This window comes from Larimichthys crocea, chromosome XVI (genome assembly GCF_000972845.2).
Source record: "Larimichthys crocea isolate SSNF chromosome XVI, L_crocea_2.0, whole genome shotgun sequence".
Classification (NCBI taxonomy): domain Eukaryota; kingdom Metazoa; phylum Chordata; class Actinopteri; family Sciaenidae; genus Larimichthys; species Larimichthys crocea.
In genome coordinates this window covers 5897054-5917183 of record NC_040026.1, presented here as the reverse complement: position 1 = coordinate 5917183, position 20130 = coordinate 5897054, and the positions used below count along the sequence as shown (strand labels likewise).

Here is a 20130-nt window from a genome sequence, read left to right as displayed (position 1 = left end):
AAATTGGACAGTTGTCTTATAAAATATGATTCACTGTTAGAGATTAAACAGTTTATGAAGCAGTGAAAATTAGCTCTGCATCATTTGACAACTGTAAAGTAGCAATTGCATAATGATACTGATAATAATGATCAAGTAATATAATATAATACAGAGGTTCTTTTAAACAAATTGTGCAGTATTGCTACTTTTACTTCAATAGAGTGTCTGCTTACTTCTTTCACTATCAATGATACAGTAAGATTAGATATTTGATCTCTTACCATTTAAAGGTGTAGTGTGTAAGGACCTAAGCGATGCTCTGCTTTGTTTGGATCTTATTTTTACAGGTTTCACTATGTTTCCATTCAGTGTTGATGACATTGTAAAGTAATCAATGAGATGTGAATGAAGTGGCTATGCAGCTGAAAAAAAAAAAGTAGTCTAAAGTGCTGGGGAAAAAATAAATAGATTACCCAATCTGTCAGATTTGAGCAGTTTACAGACTGACTCCCTGTTTCCACTTTGACCCACTGTACTTTGCAGTAGCTGCATGCACGGTTTTCCTGTGCAGTGATTTTTACCAGCATTTTGTCTGCACTCCCTTTCGGTTTTACCTCCCCATCAATGATCTTAGATAACCTGGTAAAGCTGTCAGCTTGTTTACAATCTGTCTGACTGCATGACTGCTCATTTCTCGCCCTGTCAGTCAGTGTGTTCTCCGATTTTACCAATTACTTCCCAATCCTTGTGTGCATTTCCATCATGGTCATTAAAAATAATGGCTAACGGCAAAAGAAGACCAATGTCATCATAAGTTTGAAATGGTCAAAGACTTAATACAGAATAAAATAGCTGCACAAAAATAACATATTTTCAGTCTGAAAAATATGGACGTAGTTATTGCCCTACAAATTCATAATTATTCCATCAGTGCACAAGGTGACTGGATTTATTTACGATTTTTCTAATAGATCTGAGATAAACAACACAGATGAGATTGCAAACGGTCTTTCTTCAGGAGACCAAGGTAATACCATGGAGTAAACCTTGACCCCACACACTGAACTAGGTCAATGAGGTTAGCAAGTCTCATCACAGTGATGAATGGGAAAGCGACAAGCCCTGAAATAATGAGAAAAACCATGTGGGGCCCATGGTATATGGAACATGGCCACCCATGACTTATTCATGTTCCCTGTGTCACCCTGGCTTCATTATTCTCTATAGGATTTATGACATCTCACAGCTGTAATTTAAGTTCATGCATAATGGCTTTGGTGAGCTGGCATATTTTTTGGTCATAATCATCAATTTTTAGACCTTCTTTTATATATCTGGAGGGTCCGTGTTCCTGCGTCAGACAAACGCCATGTAAGTCCGAGCTCTATGACCAAAGTCATCAACATATCTGTTTCAACACCTGCTTCCATTTCTCTTCAAATCATATTGCTGATACATATTTTAGCAAAGTAACAGCTGTTAACTGGCATTGACAGTGACTGTTTCTTAGACTGATTAAGAATATGTGACAGCACCCGGTAGGAACCACATGCGTCATTTTAGGGTGAGATTAATCAAATGTGTTTCATACTGAGCTCATCAGACTAATAAGTGTTCTTGTAGATCATTCCAAGGTGTGAAACTGCTATTAGGAATGTATAAATAAGCAAGTGTGAGGTAGTCCTGAAATATAAAAGAACTGATCTGGTCCCACAAAGTATTTCAGGCTCCCATACAATTAATTAAAAGCCGCCAGCTGAATGTGTGTTGACAGACAAGCCAGATATCGCACAATCACCAGACGCACATACCAGTTAGTCCAAACAGAGGATATGCCAAGAGGTGGCAGAGCAGGCAGGCAGACTTGTGTGCTCATTTCACACAATGTACACAGGGGTCTCCCCAACCATTTGGCCTCAGGTTTGTCAACACAATTATAGCTGGCTTCAGTGATTAGTTCCTCCTATCTGTTAGGAGGAGTGTTAATCAGTGAAATCAGCTGCTGTAGGATTTGCATGGAATTAAAAACCTGCAGACTCTGTGGCTTCAAAGTTGATCCACTTAAAATTCTATCTGGTGTATGCCAACACCCAAAATCATTACTTTATACTAAAACAGCCATTTTAACAGCCTCAACCAGGCAACAAAAGCAGGTTGCGGTTGAACGGTGATGCCTGAAAGGCAAAGATGTTTCCCTGAAGACAGATATGTCAGTGTTTACTGCAAATTTTGGAGGTAAAATCTATAGGAGAAAAACAATGTTTGACACCATAAAGCTGCTTCAGTGTCTACTTTTTGAGAGATGCACAAGAATTCCCACTTGTAGTGGTTATCAAGCAAGTCTATTTGTTTTATACAAAAGGTATGCCTCGGTTTGTTGAAAGGATTTGACCCAAGAGTATCTTTTCCTATTTTATTTTAGGTTGGGCATATCTTAGAGGGAGATTATGTAACTTTTCTAAAGAGAGAGCATAATGTTCCTTTTTATTACTGAAAAGTTTCATTCATAAGCAATAAAACACCTCCTTGCTCATTTCAATAAACTCAGTAGTTTTGCTACTACAGCCTTATTACCTGCTATGACCAGTAGCTTACAGGGGCTAATGTTAACTAATGCTTGCAAATTAGCGTAATTGACTCCGTAATGCCCTGCAGAGGGTATCATCCCTCTCCTTTTCTTCCCCGAAGCCCTCTCCCTAAATACTACCACACTGAAAACGACGACGAGAACCCCTTCATCTGCTCTCAGACCCGAGATAACGGCATGAGGGACTGCAACTCTGTGCCCAAGCTGTATGAGGAAGGTGGAATTCAGTGCAACCTGGACATGTACACCAACAGCACTGATAACACCACCTGCATCAACTGGAACCAGTACTACACCAACTGCTCTGATGGTATGGTCAACCCATTTAAGGGGGCCATCAACTTCGACAACATCTTCTATGCCTGGATTGCCATCTTTCAGGTAAGCCATCTATTCACACCTGTAATGTATGGATGAACATCTGGACCAAAAAAGTAGTCTGTTTCTCAGGTGTTCAATGGGGCACATACAGTATGGTTTGGTTGACACGCAAACTTGTAACACAAGATGCATCCAAACAGGGAGAAAAGGAGCCTAATTGCACCACGGCTGGTGTACCAGAGAAATGGGGTTTACAGGATTAGTAGGTCGCCACAGCCACACCACCAGACTGCAGATTCATTTTTCCACACCATTTGTTTGATATCTCCACATGATCTGAAAAGCCTTTTGTTGGAGTGTTCATCCATTGCTGTCTAGCTGAGGGGGGTCATTTTGGAGGACGAAAGCCAGATTGGGGATGAGTTTTCCCATAAGTCTGGCCAGTGCTCTGGTCTGCCTGTGTGGGGTAAAGCACACACGGAAAAAGCGGTGCATTAATCTTCTGCTGAGTCTTGGTATTTTGAACACACTGGGCTGTGAAATATGGAATCTTTTCATTTCTATTTTTAATTCTACTCTCTGTTTGGCTTCTTTTGTGACTTGTATGATGAGTTTTTTTTATCTCTCTATATTCCTTTCCTTCGCCTGTGTCTTTAGGTGATCACTCTGGAGGGCTGGGTGGACATCATGTACTTTGTGATGGATGCACACTCCTTCTACAACTTCATCTACTTCATCCTACTCATCATTGTAAGTGCCACTTCCTGGTGCCAACAGCTGTGTGCATGTGTGTATTTTGATGATTGAACGTGTAGTGGATCAGTCAGGGAATTGGTGTGCGAGCGTCCATTTAGAACTTGTGAATAACAATGTCACCTATCCCTCCTTGTCCTTAGATTGGCTCATTCTTCATGATCAATCTATGCCTGGTGGTCATCGCCACTCAGTTCTCAGAAACCAAGCAGAGGGAGAGTCAGCTGATGAAGGAGCAGCGGGTGCGCTTCATGTCCAATGCCAGCACTCTGGCCTCCCTCTCCGAGCCAGGCTCCTGCTACAATGAGCTGCTCAAGTACCTGGTCCACATCATCCGTAAGGGGGCCAAACAGGTGGCCCATATCTGCAGGCTCTTGGCTCGCCGTGCCGGCCTCAACATCGCCGCCTCACCACCAGCCACAGAGCCCCAACGTAGCCAGAGAAGGAGGAGGAAGTCCTCCAGGCAGGGATCTATGTCGGTTCATCACATGATGCATCATCACCATCACCACCACCACCACCACTACCACTTGGGGAATGGCAGCGTGAGGGGAGGAGGGAGCATCAGGTGTCTGGAAGGTAGGGATGTGGAGGCCGGTGGTCAGAACAACAACGGCGGGGCTCCTGTAACAAGCACTGACACGGAGATTCTTACTTTAGCCTCACCTCCTTCAGTGACAGCAGCCAGCTCTGATACAAACCTGGCCATTTTGTCCAGTCCTGCTGTGGGAGCTGCCGATTCATCTTCAGTTCGCATATTCCACGCAGAGAGTCTTCGCTGTACCCTCTCGCCCACAAACCTGGGGTCAACCCTGGGCCCCTTCTCCCTTGCCCCGGCTCCAATGTCCAGAGCCATGAAGAGGAACTCTGTACCATTTGCGGCCCCAGGGCCTAAGAACTACCCTACTCTGCAGGCTCGAGCCCTGGCAGAGTCCAGACGAGGGAGTGCTGCCGCCAGCACTCTGACTAACATCAATTTTAACCTGAATATCCCACCCATGCCCCTGGAAAGACGGCCATCAAGTCTGGTGGACACACACACTCCCACAGGTAGGCAAGTCACAAAAAATTAACAGGAATGTGGTTACGGATACACAGCAAATCATAATTATAAATGCAATGTTTGACTGGCTCCATTAGCTGCATTCTTTTGAATTAGCTATGATGCACAGAGTTTGCTTTGCTGAGCTTTGCCACAAAGTAAAAAATCTGGAAACCAGACTGTGGTTTGAAAACAACAAGAGTATCTTATTTAGTCAGAATCAGTGTTTTATTTCCATATCAATGCTGAAACCAAGTGACACGCCAATGGAAGTGTTCCTATTTCTGCAATCACCTATTTGGTGGAGCAGGATATCAATCTGTCGTGATTATGCCTCAAACTTTAACACTATCCAGAGTGTGGGCTTTTTCGCTACAGACAGAAAGAGTGCTAATTACACCCAATAAATGTTAATCCCTTGTGTCCAAGCTCACAGCCAGCTTCGTCCGACTCTGGCCAAGTTCTAAAAGGCAGCGGGCTCAGCAAAAGTCAGGCCAGGTCTGTTCAGGTCTGTACAGACGATGGAAACACTGGCAGCCAGCCAGACAGGCCACAGCACAGCCTGTAGAGACAAGGCATTATTCATACAGCACACGGCATCATACACACTCCTCGTGCTACACGCAAGTCCAAAAATGTCCAAAAATGTTGTTGTTCACAACAGATCTCTTTCATTGGCCTTGACAGTTTGTCTAAACCGCTTCATTTATGTATTCATTGGCCTTGACAGTTTGTCTAAACCGCTTCATTTATGTAATTTATCACAATCATGCTGATTTCACAGCAGTTTCTTTATTTTTGTCTCACTTTCTCCACCTGACCTTTCTCTCTCGGCTGCAGCCCAGCTCTCCTGCCAGCTGTCAGCCCGTGATCTTAGCACCACCAGCAGTGCCATGGACACAGCTGCTCTGACACTGGACCCAGAGAGTTGCCCCTACTGCGCCAAGGCCCTGGCCAACGAATCAGAAGGTGGCACTGAGGGCAATGAGACCCCCGGAGACTCCGACAGCGAGGGTGTATACGAGTTCACCCAGGACCTCCACCACAGGGACAGGAGAGACAGTCGTCAGCCCAAAAAGAAGCACTGTAGGCTGAGCAGAACTGCTGCGAATGTTGTTCGCTTCTGGAGGCTGGTGTGCGACACATTTAGGAAGATCGTGGACAGCAAGTACTTTGGACGAGGGATTATGATCGCCATCCTGATCAACACTCTGAGCATGGGGATCGAGTACCATGAGCAGGTTAGTGTACATGTGTGTTTCTGTATGTCCTTAGCTGCTCCATTGAGGTAACAGCAAACCTACAAAAAGTTCACAATGGGAATACGCAGTCTTGCATAATGGGAAGTCAGATGAGACCGAATGAAAGACTGTAGGAAGGTGTTGGTTTAACTTAGATCTTCTGTGTGTCATTCTGCGTGATTGCGTAAGCTACACATATCCCACAGGCCCAACTGGAATTCCTAATGTCTCTCTCTGGTCTTGATTGTTTACGCGAGTGTAATTACAGCCATGTGAGAGGGAAAACGGAAATGAGAGAGTATGAGATACAGAGAGAGAGAAATAGGAACTGGGGTGATTTAATGGGTGAGGGAGGCCCCAAAACATCTGACAGAGATTTTTTTCTCTCTTTCACTGTCTGCAGTTTTTTTTTTTTATTCCAGGGTTCTTTCTCTTTAACCACATTTAGAGCTGATATAAACAATGAAGTCTGCATCAGGACAAGCTTATCTGGATTAGGAAAAAAGACACATTAATGCAAATATGTTAATGCTTGCACAACGCGTAGCGATCAACAGAGCACATCTGGAGGTCATCTGGAGTGCATTGTGGTCAGATCTCAACCAGGTGCAAGCGTTCAATCTCAAGAGAAGCATCCACCCAACAAGTTCAAAGGTTTGCTGAACTTCACCTGTCCTTGCTATCTCAGGCTGCCTGTCAAAAAGTAGTCTGACTCTCATGCTCACCGCACTTTGTAAACTTGCTCTTAACACGGGCTGCTCGCGGTGATCGTCACCACATATTCCCGGCAGAGCAGAGCGGACAGCTTCTGGGACACTTCTGAAACAGACCGCCATGCTTCTGATTAACTAGTGACCAGAATCTAAAATCTAGCTGCTCGTCCGCCTATTAATGGGTAACTGTTTCAGTTGGCATTCTGTTCCTGTCCCCGTCACTACGTGAATCAACAGCAACCTCTGAGTTAGCAACCTACCCACTGAAAACAGCAAATACACCTAACCCGGTTGCTAACAGTTTGAATCTTAACAAACTAGCAGCTGTTACATTTTTTGGCAGGGATTAAGCCATTTTATTACCAGTGCTTGCCTCCCTGTGTGAAAATGTTCAACCAAAACAAGTACCCACAATACTATTTTGCAAAGGCAGCATCGTCTTGGCGCCATCCTGAGATGACTGTGCAGTTTGAAGAAATGCAAACAAGACAGAATGTTTGTTTCCCCTTTACGATGCTGAAACGAAGCTTGCAGATAGTTCCTGGCTATACAAGACATGATCTCCATCTTACCTTATCCAAAGAGCACTTGTTGGCTAAACTGACCCATAGACTGGACCTGCGATGCAAACCCCAGACTCTGATATCAAAGTCGTGACGAAGCGCAACCTGATAGCAACTCTGGTGCAGTTAATGAATGTAGCTCCTGCTGCCTGTGGTCATAACCGATCATGTTTTCACCACAAGGTAACTGGGAGAATGATTTTGTAATACAGAAACGTTGAGGCGAGGGGGTTGCTTTGGTGAAGAGGTCGATTAGTTTGCATTGGCCCCTATCTGGCTTCAAGTATTGCGTTGCACTTCCAGCACTTAGTTCTCCTCCACTGTTCAAAAGTATTTAATCAGCCTAAAGCACTGTATCAAGAATTCATGGTTTCATGCTGCAGTTTTCTTCTGATGAGTGGTTTAAATAAAATGATTTGCCAGGCGCAGGTTTAACTTTTGAGATGTGTTTTGTGTTTGAGGCTATTGTGTTGAGTTTTTGGCACGTGTGATTTGGTATAAAGTTATATAACACGAGTAAAGTAAGTGACACAAGTATTGTGTTTGTTTCTGTATGTAGGCGTGTAGTAGGAGTAGTAGAGCCAGGTTTTGTGGGGTTACTTTCGGTCCCTGACCCAGTGCCTATAAACAAATCCAGATGCCAAACATCCGTAGCGCGCACACACACACACACGCAGGAGGTTTTATAGCTTTCCACCTTTGTTGAATCCTTACTTTTCCTGACTCTTCTCCTTCTCTGCCTGTCTTTGCTCCTCCCTTGTACTCTTTCCTTCTTTTTTGTTGTGATTCTACTCCTTCTTCCCCCCATTTCTCTTCCTATGTCGTCTCCTTCCTTCTATTCTTTTTCTGTCACTTCTCTCTCTCTTCCTTTTTGTCCCCATTCTTTCTTCTTATACCTCCCTTCTCCCTCTTTCTCACTCTCTCTTGAGTCTGTCCTCCTCTTCTCTTTCTTAGTTAGGGTAATGTGGATCCTACTAGTCTCCAGACAGGCTGCTGAAAACTTTACTGAGACGCTTCATTGATTGCGAGCTCATCGACATCCAATAGACACAAGGATCACTAAGCCTCTGTTTGTCTCTGTAACTGCATCCACATGGAGGAGAGGCTGGGTTTCAATTTCCATACATCCTCCAGCCAAGTTTTCTGCTGGAGTTTTGCACACAGTGTGTGCACTCTGTGCAGCTGACACTTTAGGAATTTGGTTGAGTCTTACCTACTGCGTTCTGTGCTACACGAGTTTAAAATCATCTCTCATCTTTGATAAACTCAGTATCAGCAGCCTTATTTCATGTTTTGTTTTTTTGCCCTATTCTGCAGCCAACTCTCCTTTTAAGCTGCTTCTTTGCTGCACAAATCAAGTAGAAAATATTGATTGCATGTTTCGCAGTTCTTCACTGAGATTTTCAGAATCAGCAACACATTAATGCAGCTCATTTTTCATCGTATATGTCTATATACAGAGAGTAAAATAAGAATTCTTCTTAAGAACATTCAATAAATCAGCCCTGGGAGCTAACTCGAAGGTGTGCACCTCGTACGAGTCCTTACTGCAACAGCCTGGGTTCACTTCAGGTCATCCTGTCTCTTTAGCTTTGACTTTGTGTCTCTCTTCAGCTGTTTCTAAGACAATAAAACCCCAAAAAACTATCTTCTATTCAGAGTCCTGCACCTTTTTCAGGCCCGCCCTGCATCTGCACTGGCAGTTAACCCTACCCCAGGTCTGATCCACAGGGGCACATAACAAGAAACAAAGTAAATGTTAAAGAACAAATGATACGATGATGAATGGACGATAGATGCCCCCTCTGCATTTTCAGTACTTTATTTTGACTTGTGTTTCCTCCTGCTCAGACCAAGGTGATGGCATTCATCTCACCCCCAAACATACGTGCTTGTACTAATTTGCCCGTTAACTGACCTTGTGTGCTTCTCTGACACCGGAGGTCTTCTGAGAGATTCACACTTTATATGTATATCTGTAGAATACAGACTAGTGATTCTATAAACCATATTTTTTGTTTTTAATTCTTTAATTCTTTAGTCTTCAGGGACTGTTGAAGGACTTTTTTCTGTTGGATGACTCGAGACAAGCAGCTGTTCACTGTCACCTTCAATATTTAAACATGAAAATACATTTGAGATGAATAAAAAATGATGAGCATACATTTTTAGATGCCCTCAAATGCCCCTCTTTGACTTCTTCAAGAATCCAGAGATCTGCAAGTATCAGTTCTTAAGCATATGATGAACTTTTAAGTTTGTTCATTCATCATTCATTGTACATACAGTATAAAGGTATCAGAGCTGCTGTGGTTGTTGCAGTCATCTTTAATCCATACTCCTCCGTGATAGATAGAGGTCAAGCTTCTGTATCATCTGCTAAATCTGAAAGTTTGTGTTTGGGGAAAACTGTCTCTTTAAGAAATTACGTTTGCGCTGCATTGAGTGTGACAGCTTATCGATCAACTTGACCCATTTTGCAATCCCCCCTTCTGTTCTCTAGATGGATAACACACACTCACACGCACACACACACAACAAATCTGGTATTATGTATCATTCAGTTGAAAATAAGGTTGTGGAGTTCTGACTGCGCCTTAAGGAGAATTTGACAGCATCCACCCTGGTGAGTGATTGATGAGCACACAAACTGAATCAAACTTCAGCGTTTGTGTAATTAATGTTTCTGCTCAGATGTCCTCTTTATTTTTGAATTATGTTGATCATGAACAGGATGGGTGGATTTAACAGAGGAGAGCAAGTTGACAATTTGTCACGAAGGTAGAGTTACTGCAGCTGCGTGTGTTTGCATGCGTGTGGATTCCATAAAACAATATTTTCCACTGCAGTTGATTTTTGCCAAAAAAAAAAGACCTTTGAGGTTCAGATTCATTTTTGAAAAGGGAATAGTTATATAGTAGTAGTATATAGTTATTTATTTTTTCAGTTTACCTTACTATAAAATACAAAAATTACTTTTGACAAGTATGTATTAATCACCTGAGCCTTCTTCTGAATATAATAAGTTATTATTATTGTATGACGTAGGGGTTAAGATGCCAAACGTAAACAAAAATGTACCTGGTTCAACTCCAACTGGTGACTGTTGTTGCATCCCTCTCTTGTTGAATTACGTGACTGTTTGTATGTGAAAGTGTTCTGACTCGTGAGGATAAACCCACAGAAATCTTCGACTTTGCCGTTTTCATCAGCATTGTTTTTAGCTACAGGAGGCAGGTGTGTTCAGTGCAAAACCAGCTGCATGCTGCCTGGCTGGCAACAAACTGTAGATAAACTTACACTTGTTAATCTCTATAAACAGATATCTGAATATGAATGCAGAATTTATTTGTGAAGGTTCTAGTTTCTGTTTGTAGTCTGAGTTGTTTTGAGCAGTCATGTTTGAGCAGGCTTTGGTTATAATAATCCTCAGATTTTTGATGGTTACGTCAGAAACTCAGAAACTTGTTGTCACTTAAATTGTTGTCAGACGATAATCAATATGTTCCGAGATTAATAACTCGCTGAAGAGTTTAAATAATAGACTTCCACTAGATGGACAGTGACATTAATACTTTGACTCTGTCGTGACTCATGCCCTCATGGATATTGACTCTTGAACTTGGACTTGTAACTCTAGGACTGGTACACTGGATAAGTCTGTATAGTGTGTACTGCTGTGGCCTGACTTCTGAGATATAAGCTGGCCCTCTTGAATAGACAGACCATAACAGATACTGTACATCCACACACTTGTCCTTCAAACACAGACATGTTGCTACCCTGCATGCCGTCAGTGTGTATGGAGCTAAAGCGCCTGAACGCTCACTGTGCATGACACATAACAGAGCCCTCCTGTCTGCTTCCTATCTCTTGAACGCACACTCACAAATATGCACACGCAAACACTCCGCGCTGCTCGGGAAACGGCGCATACATGCTCTCGCTTCGGGGGCAGCAGAAGGGGCCAAGTGCAGCGAATGCAAATGTGTGCGCGACTCTGAGATGGAAGGATAAAAAGATGATTGAATAGAGTGTTGGATAGGGATGACAGAGTGTAAGGACTTGGAGGTGAAGGGATAGAGGGGGTGATGGGTAGAAGAGTGGAGGCGAGCAGGCTGGACGAGCAAAGAGAGGGTGTCTGCTTTATCTCTGCGTGCAGTTTAAGAGCGTTACCATTTATGGTGGAGCTGATGGAATAGTTGTGAGTGTGCCAACTATGTGACACAGCCCATAGTCTATTTACTTGGGAAGGTCAACCTCTCTCTTGCTTTACATAAGAAACTTCCTTCCATCATTATGACCACAGAGACAGCTTCTTCCCTGCTTCCTTTTTCTGCGTCTCTCCTGTCAGTCTTCCCATTAACTCGACGGTGCTGATGCCAAAATAGATTGAGGAGAAGTTAAGAGGCATCGAAAAAACATAAGTGTCATGGGAGAAGTGGAGTAAAAAGCACGGTTCCTGTTTTGCAAATCATTGTTGTTGAGGCTTTTTTGCACTGTCATGCATATTGATTCAGCGTGATCTGCAGGTCACTTTGTCTACAGTTCCCACAGGCAACATTTTGATTTACTAACCTTAAAAGGTATGCGCCTAATAGTACTAATGGTGGAGTGGATCTTTAAACTTCAGAGTGCTGCTCAATGGTGATGCATCTCTGTTTTCGACCTTGTTTTTTCCTTTATGAGAAACAAAGGGCAGGAGTCACTTCAAGAATAGCACTTTGGGGTCAAGAGCTTGGGACTGACTTTATAAGTAGAGTTACAAAAATACCAAATGTGCAAACAATTGTGGCTGGTACACACCGATATTCAAAGCACCAAGCACCAATCACTGTACACCGATCATTAAACTGGTGTACAGATTTTCTTTGAAAAGCTCCTTCTGAAGTGCAGCTGAAACATAGAAGCATGCATTCCCTTGCAGCAATGCAATTAGTTACTGTAATAATGGTTCACACTGACATCAGACTCAGCTCATATATTCAGTGGAGATTGACTGCTTGCATTGCATTTCAGCTGCAGATATCTGCACATGAGGTCAAGAGCCAAGAATCATTACCCATTACTAGTTCCCATTAAGGGGAAATGTCCTTTGATATCAGTGAAAGCTGTTTCACCACCTGCCTTGCATTGAATTTGTCTCCTAAATTCAGTTTAACAAGAGTCTACAGTCATGCTAGCAGCTCTGTGAGGCTGGACTCGAAGCACAGATGTGCTTTGAGCTAAATGCTTACGTCAGCATGCAAATATGCTGATGTTCAGCAGGTATACGTTCACCATGTTCCTCATTATTCTAACATATTAGCATAACAGCATTTGCTAATTTGCACTAAACACATCGTACAGCTGAGGCTGATGGGAGTACGATGAGTTCTGCAGGTATTGGCTCATAAACGAAAAACGATGCTAACTTGCTAATGGTTAGCAGATATAATGGTTGCCATGGTTCCTGTCTTTATTTAGTTTCAGAATCAGAATCAGAAGTACTTTATTAATCCCCGTAGGGAAATTGTTTGTTAGCATGCAAACCAACCATTTCCTGTAGTGAACAAAATCCAACATGCAACTGCTAATAGAAATGTCATTAGTTTTGCAAGTAAGACACTGGTATTTGATTTCAAAATCAAAGTATTCTGCCTATAATAGGAAGAGAAACAACCCCCAAAATACCATGACACTCTCCTTTAAAACAACAGGACAGGAGCTACAAGTAGAACAAAGGCACAACAGAAAGGCTTGAAAAATGAAGTAGGCCCAGCTTTTCCTAACTAACTAACTAACGTGCTTTTGTTGTAGAAGGTAGAAATAGATCCAGTTATTGTAAGAACAGTAGTTTTAAAGTCGTCACTTGTTTAAATGTGTATAGATTATGGACATTATGTACAGTAGTCAGTGTGTTTACATGTGTAAGAAAGGCTCTTGATGCTTTCCCATGCTGTATTGTGTACACACAAATTTGCTTCTCCCTTTGCCAAACCCAGAGAGACAGTGGAAAGACCCTTCCGCAGAGCTTCTTGCTCCAACCAGAGACAATATTTACTCAGTTTTTATCCTACCCTGCCTGAGGAACGCAGAGTTGGCATCTGAAGACACTGGCCGCCCTCCAACACAGGCCTAAGAAAAGTGTTTTTCTAATTTGTACGATGGTGAGACATAGACGGCAAAACAACAGCTCCTAATCCTGGTTTGTAGACGGAGGGCTTTTCCAGCCCTAAAGGCCATGAAATCAAAACGGGAGAATCAATGAGGTGATCAAATGATGGATTCAGTTATTTCCTGGTTCAGTGAGATGTCAAATAACATGCTGCTTGTATTTAGCGAGTTCTTTTTTCAAGCTTCTGCTCTGAATCTTCCATTTTATCCCCTTCACACAGTGCTATCAAGTTGTATGACGGTAAACAATCTAAAAGAATAATCAAACGCAGAGGGCAAAGTGTATTTGAAATAACAATGTATTAACTGAACAATCTGCAGTTTGTTGATTTGGAAAATGGTGTAACTGATACTATAAATCTTTTGCAGTTTTGTATGGTGTCTATTACTCGCCCAACTATACAAAGCTAATTTACAAGTGTAAATCAAACAATGATATAAACACACTGTGGTGCTGAAACGCAGCATGATTTGTTCTTCCCATTTTAGATTCAATCATTTCAATACATAGTTTATCCATTATTACTCCAATTAATTATGTTCAAGTGGTTTCTTCAAAAGCGCATTATCTATAGATATTTGGTTTTCTTACCATTGAGCAAAAGTTTATTTAACTAAAGCCATTCAGACGTATGATTTAGTTCATTGCTCAAAATGAAACAGCAATTAAAATGAACTGCCAGTTAGAATAAAGATAAGGTTAAAGTTTCTGCAGGCCAAAGAGAAGATTGTTTGTAGTTTTGTTTGATTGTGTATGAAGCTTAATTTGCTGAAATAATTATAAAGACAGAATGTATTTACATTAAAAATGACATGAAGTGTCCTAAAACTGATCAAGAGGAACACCAAATTTAATGAAACAGTTTGACATTAGGGGAAATGCAGTTTTTTTGCTTTCTGGTGGAATGCTAGATGAGAAAATCACTTTGATGTCTGTCCTTAAGTGTGATGTTTCATTTGAAAGCTATCTAATTAAAGATCTAAAGCTAACTAATTAGCATGTTCTCAATTGTTTAATGCACGTGAAAATCTAAGTGCAAAAACCTTTTTGCCGTTTCAAGCTGGGTTATGTGCTGGACTTTCTCTTTGGCTGGAAGAAAGTTTCTGCTGGCTGTTGTGTTTGTGGTGGTGGTTTCAATTTTCTTGTCTGATTCTTGGCAAGTTCATTCTTAGATGACAAACTTACTTTGTCCATGAAGAGGGCAATTGTAGGGCATCATCGGGCACACCTAGCCTCTGCAGCTTCTGTACAGTAAATTATTGTCAAGCATCAATGCTTCAAAGAGGCCCCAAACCCAAATTAAATGATTGTATCATTATTATCTCTGTGTAGTTCTTCCATCTCATGTCATGCAGACTTTCAGATCATTCAGCCATCTGAGACAAATCATCATTATTATTGAATCACAACCAACCAACCATTACGGCAAGAGTATCATTCTCCATTTCATGCTTGAAATTTCCTCTTTTGTAGCATGCCTAACCAAACCACTTGATTAAACTATGACACACACCTACTTGCACGCATACCAGACGTGGTGCTGCATCATTGGCAGACTGGAGCGAAGCAGCTCTCGACATCCCGTTTAGATTAGATCACATCAGATTAGGCGACATTACATTAGCACTAACCAGATTACTCTATTCCTCATCTAACACACACTTTACCTCCTAATGCTCCCGCAGCCTCATTACCCTGAAAACATCCATCGAAGGAAGCAATTAGAAAGCAAGAGCGTCTTTCTCACTTACACACTCGTGCACATGGACGCATTCATCTCTCTCTAGGTAGTAAGTGCACCTCAGTGGCCATTTGTCAATTAAGGAGTTTCTCCTGTTTGATAAGCTCATGGCTGTGAACCTTTAGCGTTGAAGTGTGTGTGTGTGTGTAGTTGGGAGAGTTTTTTTTTTTTTTTTTTTGGTAACCGCCATGTCTTTTGTGTGTGCGCTTCTATGTGTGAGAAAGGTTTTTATGGTCTCGTTCTCTTGCAGTAATCTTGCATGATGTCTGAGGAATGTCTAATATACAAGCTGGAACAATAGCAGAGCAGAAACAGTGGGGGAAAAATAATGACCTGAACCTCAGTCTCAAGGCCAGATGTCTGCAGTCCAAGTCTCACCTCGTAAAAACTGTACTTCTTGTTCTGGCTTATCAATCGCATCTATTATAAAGCTGTGTGTGCATGTGTGCGTCAGCGTGCATGGTTCTAAGTCTTTGCAGGGTTTTGTGCATACAGTATGTGTGCATACATGGTAATGAGTGTGGGAGTAGAGCTCAAAGTGTGGGTTTATGTGTGTGGCCTGTGGATGTGTGAGTACAAACGGTTATTAGTGTAACTCATGGGTACATGTCCTATTACACTAGTCTGTGCATGAGTGTGTGTGTGTCTACATAACTGTGTGTGAGAGCATTCATCTGAAAGAACACATAAACATCTAAGTGCCCCGGCATTCGTTTACCCTTTGAACTTTTCTTCATCGCACAATGCGTGCGTGTGCACATATAAAGGATTTGCCGCCGCCTCGCTCCGCTCGTCAGTGTACAAATGAATGGACACAATAAAGCAGCGGGATCAAATGGATAGATTCGTCTGTGTCCGTGAACCCAGAGACAGACACAAGAGAGACAGAGGCAGACAAAGAGGTGAGATGAAACACAGAAAAGCTTGTTTTCCAGGAAGCGGGGTTCCCTGGCAGGAGCGGCACTGTGGGCTGTGGGCAAATTATACTTATAATAAGGAGACAAGAGGAAAGGAGAAACATGTCACCCTCTTCTCTGTCCATTAAACACTGCACATGCATTGCATTGCATGATGCCTACCCTAACATGCTCAAAAAAGTAATTTATATTTTTCGTGCCTCAAATGAAGAAAGCGAGTAATCACTTTTCAGCACCTCTTTCTATCAAATTATAGTTAAATTCAAAAATGTATTCATCCCAAGCAAACAATAGTAAATAGTGCTGAAAAGCCAGACATTTCATACACAATGCACAGAGATTGGAAAGAACAGGACGTCAATAATAGCCTGCAGTTCTTGTGTCCCTCTGGGGCTCCTGGGGGTTAATCTGGTCAAGGTTGATAACATGGCAAAAGTGATGTCTTAGTTTGACTCTGGACATTACTGTTCGCATCATGTCTCCTATCAACAGTCAACAGGTCTCTTCTAGTCACGTACTTACCCACCTACCTTGTTTGGGCCAAACCAAAATTACAAGGTGCAAAACCTTCCTCAGACTCCCCAGCTGAACCTTGATCCGACGTGGTCTTGGTCTGGATCAAATAATCCGCGGTTCGGTTCATTTCTATTGCGAAAACATTTGCTTCGATGCTTCAGACTTTCAGACCAATTACCTGAAGTACTGGTAGACTATCCTAAGAACTGTAAAAAGGAAAAACAAAGCAACAAAACAAAATGAGCAACATTAGCACATGGGGAAAAGAGGAGGCCAGATGTTTAATTAACATTTGGTTCGTTGACTTTGTAGAGTCGGTTGGAAAAAACTGTACTTTCTGTGAGAGAGAAGACAACACATTGAAGTCAGATGCACGTCTATCTACAGAACAATCACTGCAAGTACCAGGAGATGCAGGACGTAGTCATATGTAGTTTTTCAATGCACACCAGATGTTTACAATGCAACAAAAACAGACAGCAGATCAGAACACACTCATGTGAATATTTTCTATAAAGATCACATAGGTCTTTTTGGAAGTCAGTGACAACCTATTTTATCACTCAGGTATGAGTACTTGTTAAAAGTAGCAGTGACAGTGAGTGTGGTAATTTATCATAAGCCAGTGAAATTCAGGTTTGAAGCTTTGGGCTCTCAAGTATGGTGCAATATTAGATTTTGTGTTAGTGTTGCTGGACCTTCTTTTCTGCCTGAGGGCGCAGTGTTGCATTGTAGCCTTATGGGAGTAATGACTTAATACCAAGCAACGACTTGTAAGGGTTGACTTGCTCAAACTCAGACACACTGTCAAGATGCTCTTATGGAAGTTTTTAGTTGACAGTGGTCGGTTCTGACTGTGTGTACACTGAGCACACGTGCACATACTGAATGAGCCATTTCAACTTTCAGCCACTAAATTTCAGAAAGCTATTAGTAGTTGCTCTGCTGTCGTGCTTCTGTTACGTAAATGGTTTCTGTTGTTTGTTTTAGGTGAAATTAGTAACTTAACATCCAAGCTGAAAGTGTTGATTCACCACCCTATTTGGTTAAAAGTTTCAAATCTGTGACACCTCTGTTCACACCTAGCATCACTGACTAGTGTGTTTTAGTGTGACCTGAAATGTGCTCTTTTAGCACCTGTGCAAAGTGATGTCATGGCATACAGATACACCCAGGAGTACACTTCTACATCATTGCAGGAAGGCGAGGAGTTAAAAGAATACTTGGACTTTTTGAGGCTTAATCACTTTAGAGCAGAGAGTTAAAAGAAAGACTGACACTACTCTCACACAGCTTTATCTTTAACAAATCCACCTTCCAGTACCTCTAAAGCTTGATAATTAACACCATATATCTCTCTTGTTTAGTAAAACTTATTTAAAGAAGTATAAAAATGCATACATTTTATGTTCCTATGTTCCTAGGGCCAACTGGCCATTCTCCCCATCTGTTGAAGAAACTTAAATTTCTTGAGTTTTCTCTATCATGTGTCCCTTTTAGCTTTCTGTGTTCTTCGGTCAATTCTATTTTTGTTTTTCTTTTTAACAAAATTTTATGTCAGAACACAATTCTCATCCTACATCCTACTCACAGCCTAACTTTGCCTGGGAAAACATAAACATAGGCTCTTCCGGTATGCGTGTGAATCATTTTGTCTGATTTCACGGGGTAATCTGACCCAGTGACAGATATTAAGACATATAATCTTCTCTCTGATGGTCTCGTTTGCTTATGTAGGTCACACAGAGGCACGGGCATTAAATTGAGACTGTTCCATAACAGTTCAAAACTCCTTCTTGCTGCTTCAAGTATTATATTCCCTTTTTAGAAAGAAATTTGGGTCCGCTGCCAAAGTCTAGACTCTAGATGTACTCACTGTACCAGATGAAAGCTTATGCCTAATTGCATTTTAAATGTTTATTGCATTACATCATGGATACTCTTTTCACATATGACCTAAAGGCAGCGTAGCAACACTAGTGAAGATATTTCACGATAACCAAGTGACTCCGTTACTTAAGTGCTCCAGACAAACTGGTGCCGTAATGCAGCACGAGGAGCTGTTATTCAGCTTGGTGATGGTAATCTCTGTATTCCTTTCTCTGTGTATTCATGCTGGTGTTGAGTCGTCGCTGCTTAAACAGTCGCGGCGTATAGTGATTAGTGGCAGCCCACCAGGATGGGCTTAATAGCACACACTGTGTTTACATTACATTACATTACCTCCTGGTTTTAGCCTGGGGATAATGTCTCTGCTTCTATGACAACTCTACTTATACACACACGCACAGTGGGATATTGAGACTGTGAGATAGGCAGTCACACACATATGTGCGCAGATTTTTATGATGAAGAACATGCAAGCACGGATCGGGTCCTCGACACCTTTCATCCTCTGTGTCATGTCAGCGTAATGTGTGTGTGTGACACCATGTTTGAGTTGTGTAAACTGTTTATTGCATGGAGATGAAAGGCCTCATGAAGCTTGTCTGGGGTGTTACAAAGTCCACAGACACATAACAGCACCCCCTCCAGCGCTTTTCTCCTCGCCGACAATTACGGATGCTCGCTATGGATGTCTGATTTACATACCGTGTCATATTTGGAAGTGCCGCACCTTTTCATCTTTTGGTTTGTGTTCATCGCCTGTTTCTCTCTCTCTTTTTTTTTGTTCTCCCCTCGACACACATACACCCACGTTCAAATGCTCACGCACAATACACACCAGTTGTTTGATGTAGGTGTGAGTGGCAGCCCAATTCTCTGATGAGCTTTGACGTCCCAGACACATTCAGCAGCAGCATTGTGATCGGTGTGTGTGTTCTGCTGCAAGATAAAGGTTGAGTGTGTGTATTTAGTGTGAAACGACAGATTTGTCATATTTAAACTGAACGTGACACATGTGGCACAGCAGTCTGGTGATGTTCACGTCTTATACAGATTATACGCGCGCATCCAGGTGCTGGATGTCAAGCTGACAGATGCAGCTTCTTTGTTCCTCATTTGGTGCAATAACCACCATCCTCTCTTTGTCCTTCTCTGCCTCCAGCCTGATGAGTTGACCAACGCGTTGGAGATCAGCAACATTGTGTTCACCAGCCTGTTCTCTCTGGAGATGCTGCTGAAGGTGTTGGTCTACGGGCCCTTCGGCTACATCAAGAACCCCTACAATATCTTCGATGGCATCATCGTGGTCATTAGGTGAGCTTCAGAGCCGCTGGCAACACATAGAGGACGTGGTTGTTATTATACAAGGAAAACATCATAAACCCAGAAGGAAGTCAGCTCAAACAAAGCACAAAGATGCCGCTACATTAGAAATTTAGCCAAACCCAAAGCTCTGAAAAACAATGTGATATCATCATCCCAATGTAGGGAGTAAATAGAGCGGTCAAACACTATAAACGGCCTCAAAGAGCAGTGCTGCAGTTTGTAAGTCTGGTAGTGCAGTGTTGTAGTAAACACAGTGATGAGACACAACTATAATAACAGACTCTCTGTTTCCAAAAAAGTGTTGCTATTTTCTTGACTTGGCAGGTAAAAGAGTCAAGGACATCTCACTGAGACAGGAAACACATGCCCAAATAAGGTGCATGA

The 20130-nt window shown here is 42.1% G+C and overlaps 1 protein-coding gene across 12 annotated transcripts in view; it reads left to right on the top strand.

Moving 5' to 3' along the window:
* cacna1g (calcium channel, voltage-dependent, T type, alpha 1G subunit) overlaps positions 1-20130 on the top strand; it is a 232489-nt gene that overhangs the window by 130200 nt on the left and 82159 nt on the right. For all 12 annotated transcript variants that reach the window (XM_019255526.2, XM_027289253.1, XM_019255537.2 and 9 more), the window contains 5 exons: positions 2671-2950; positions 3548-3640; positions 3787-4693; positions 5526-5926; positions 19583-19734. In XM_019255526.2, coding sequence (XP_019111071.2) covers positions 2671-2950; positions 3548-3640; positions 3787-4693; positions 5526-5926; positions 19583-19734 — 1833 coding nt within the window. The remainder of the gene's footprint in view (positions 1-2670; positions 2951-3547; positions 3641-3786; positions 4694-5525; positions 5927-19582; positions 19735-20130) is intronic.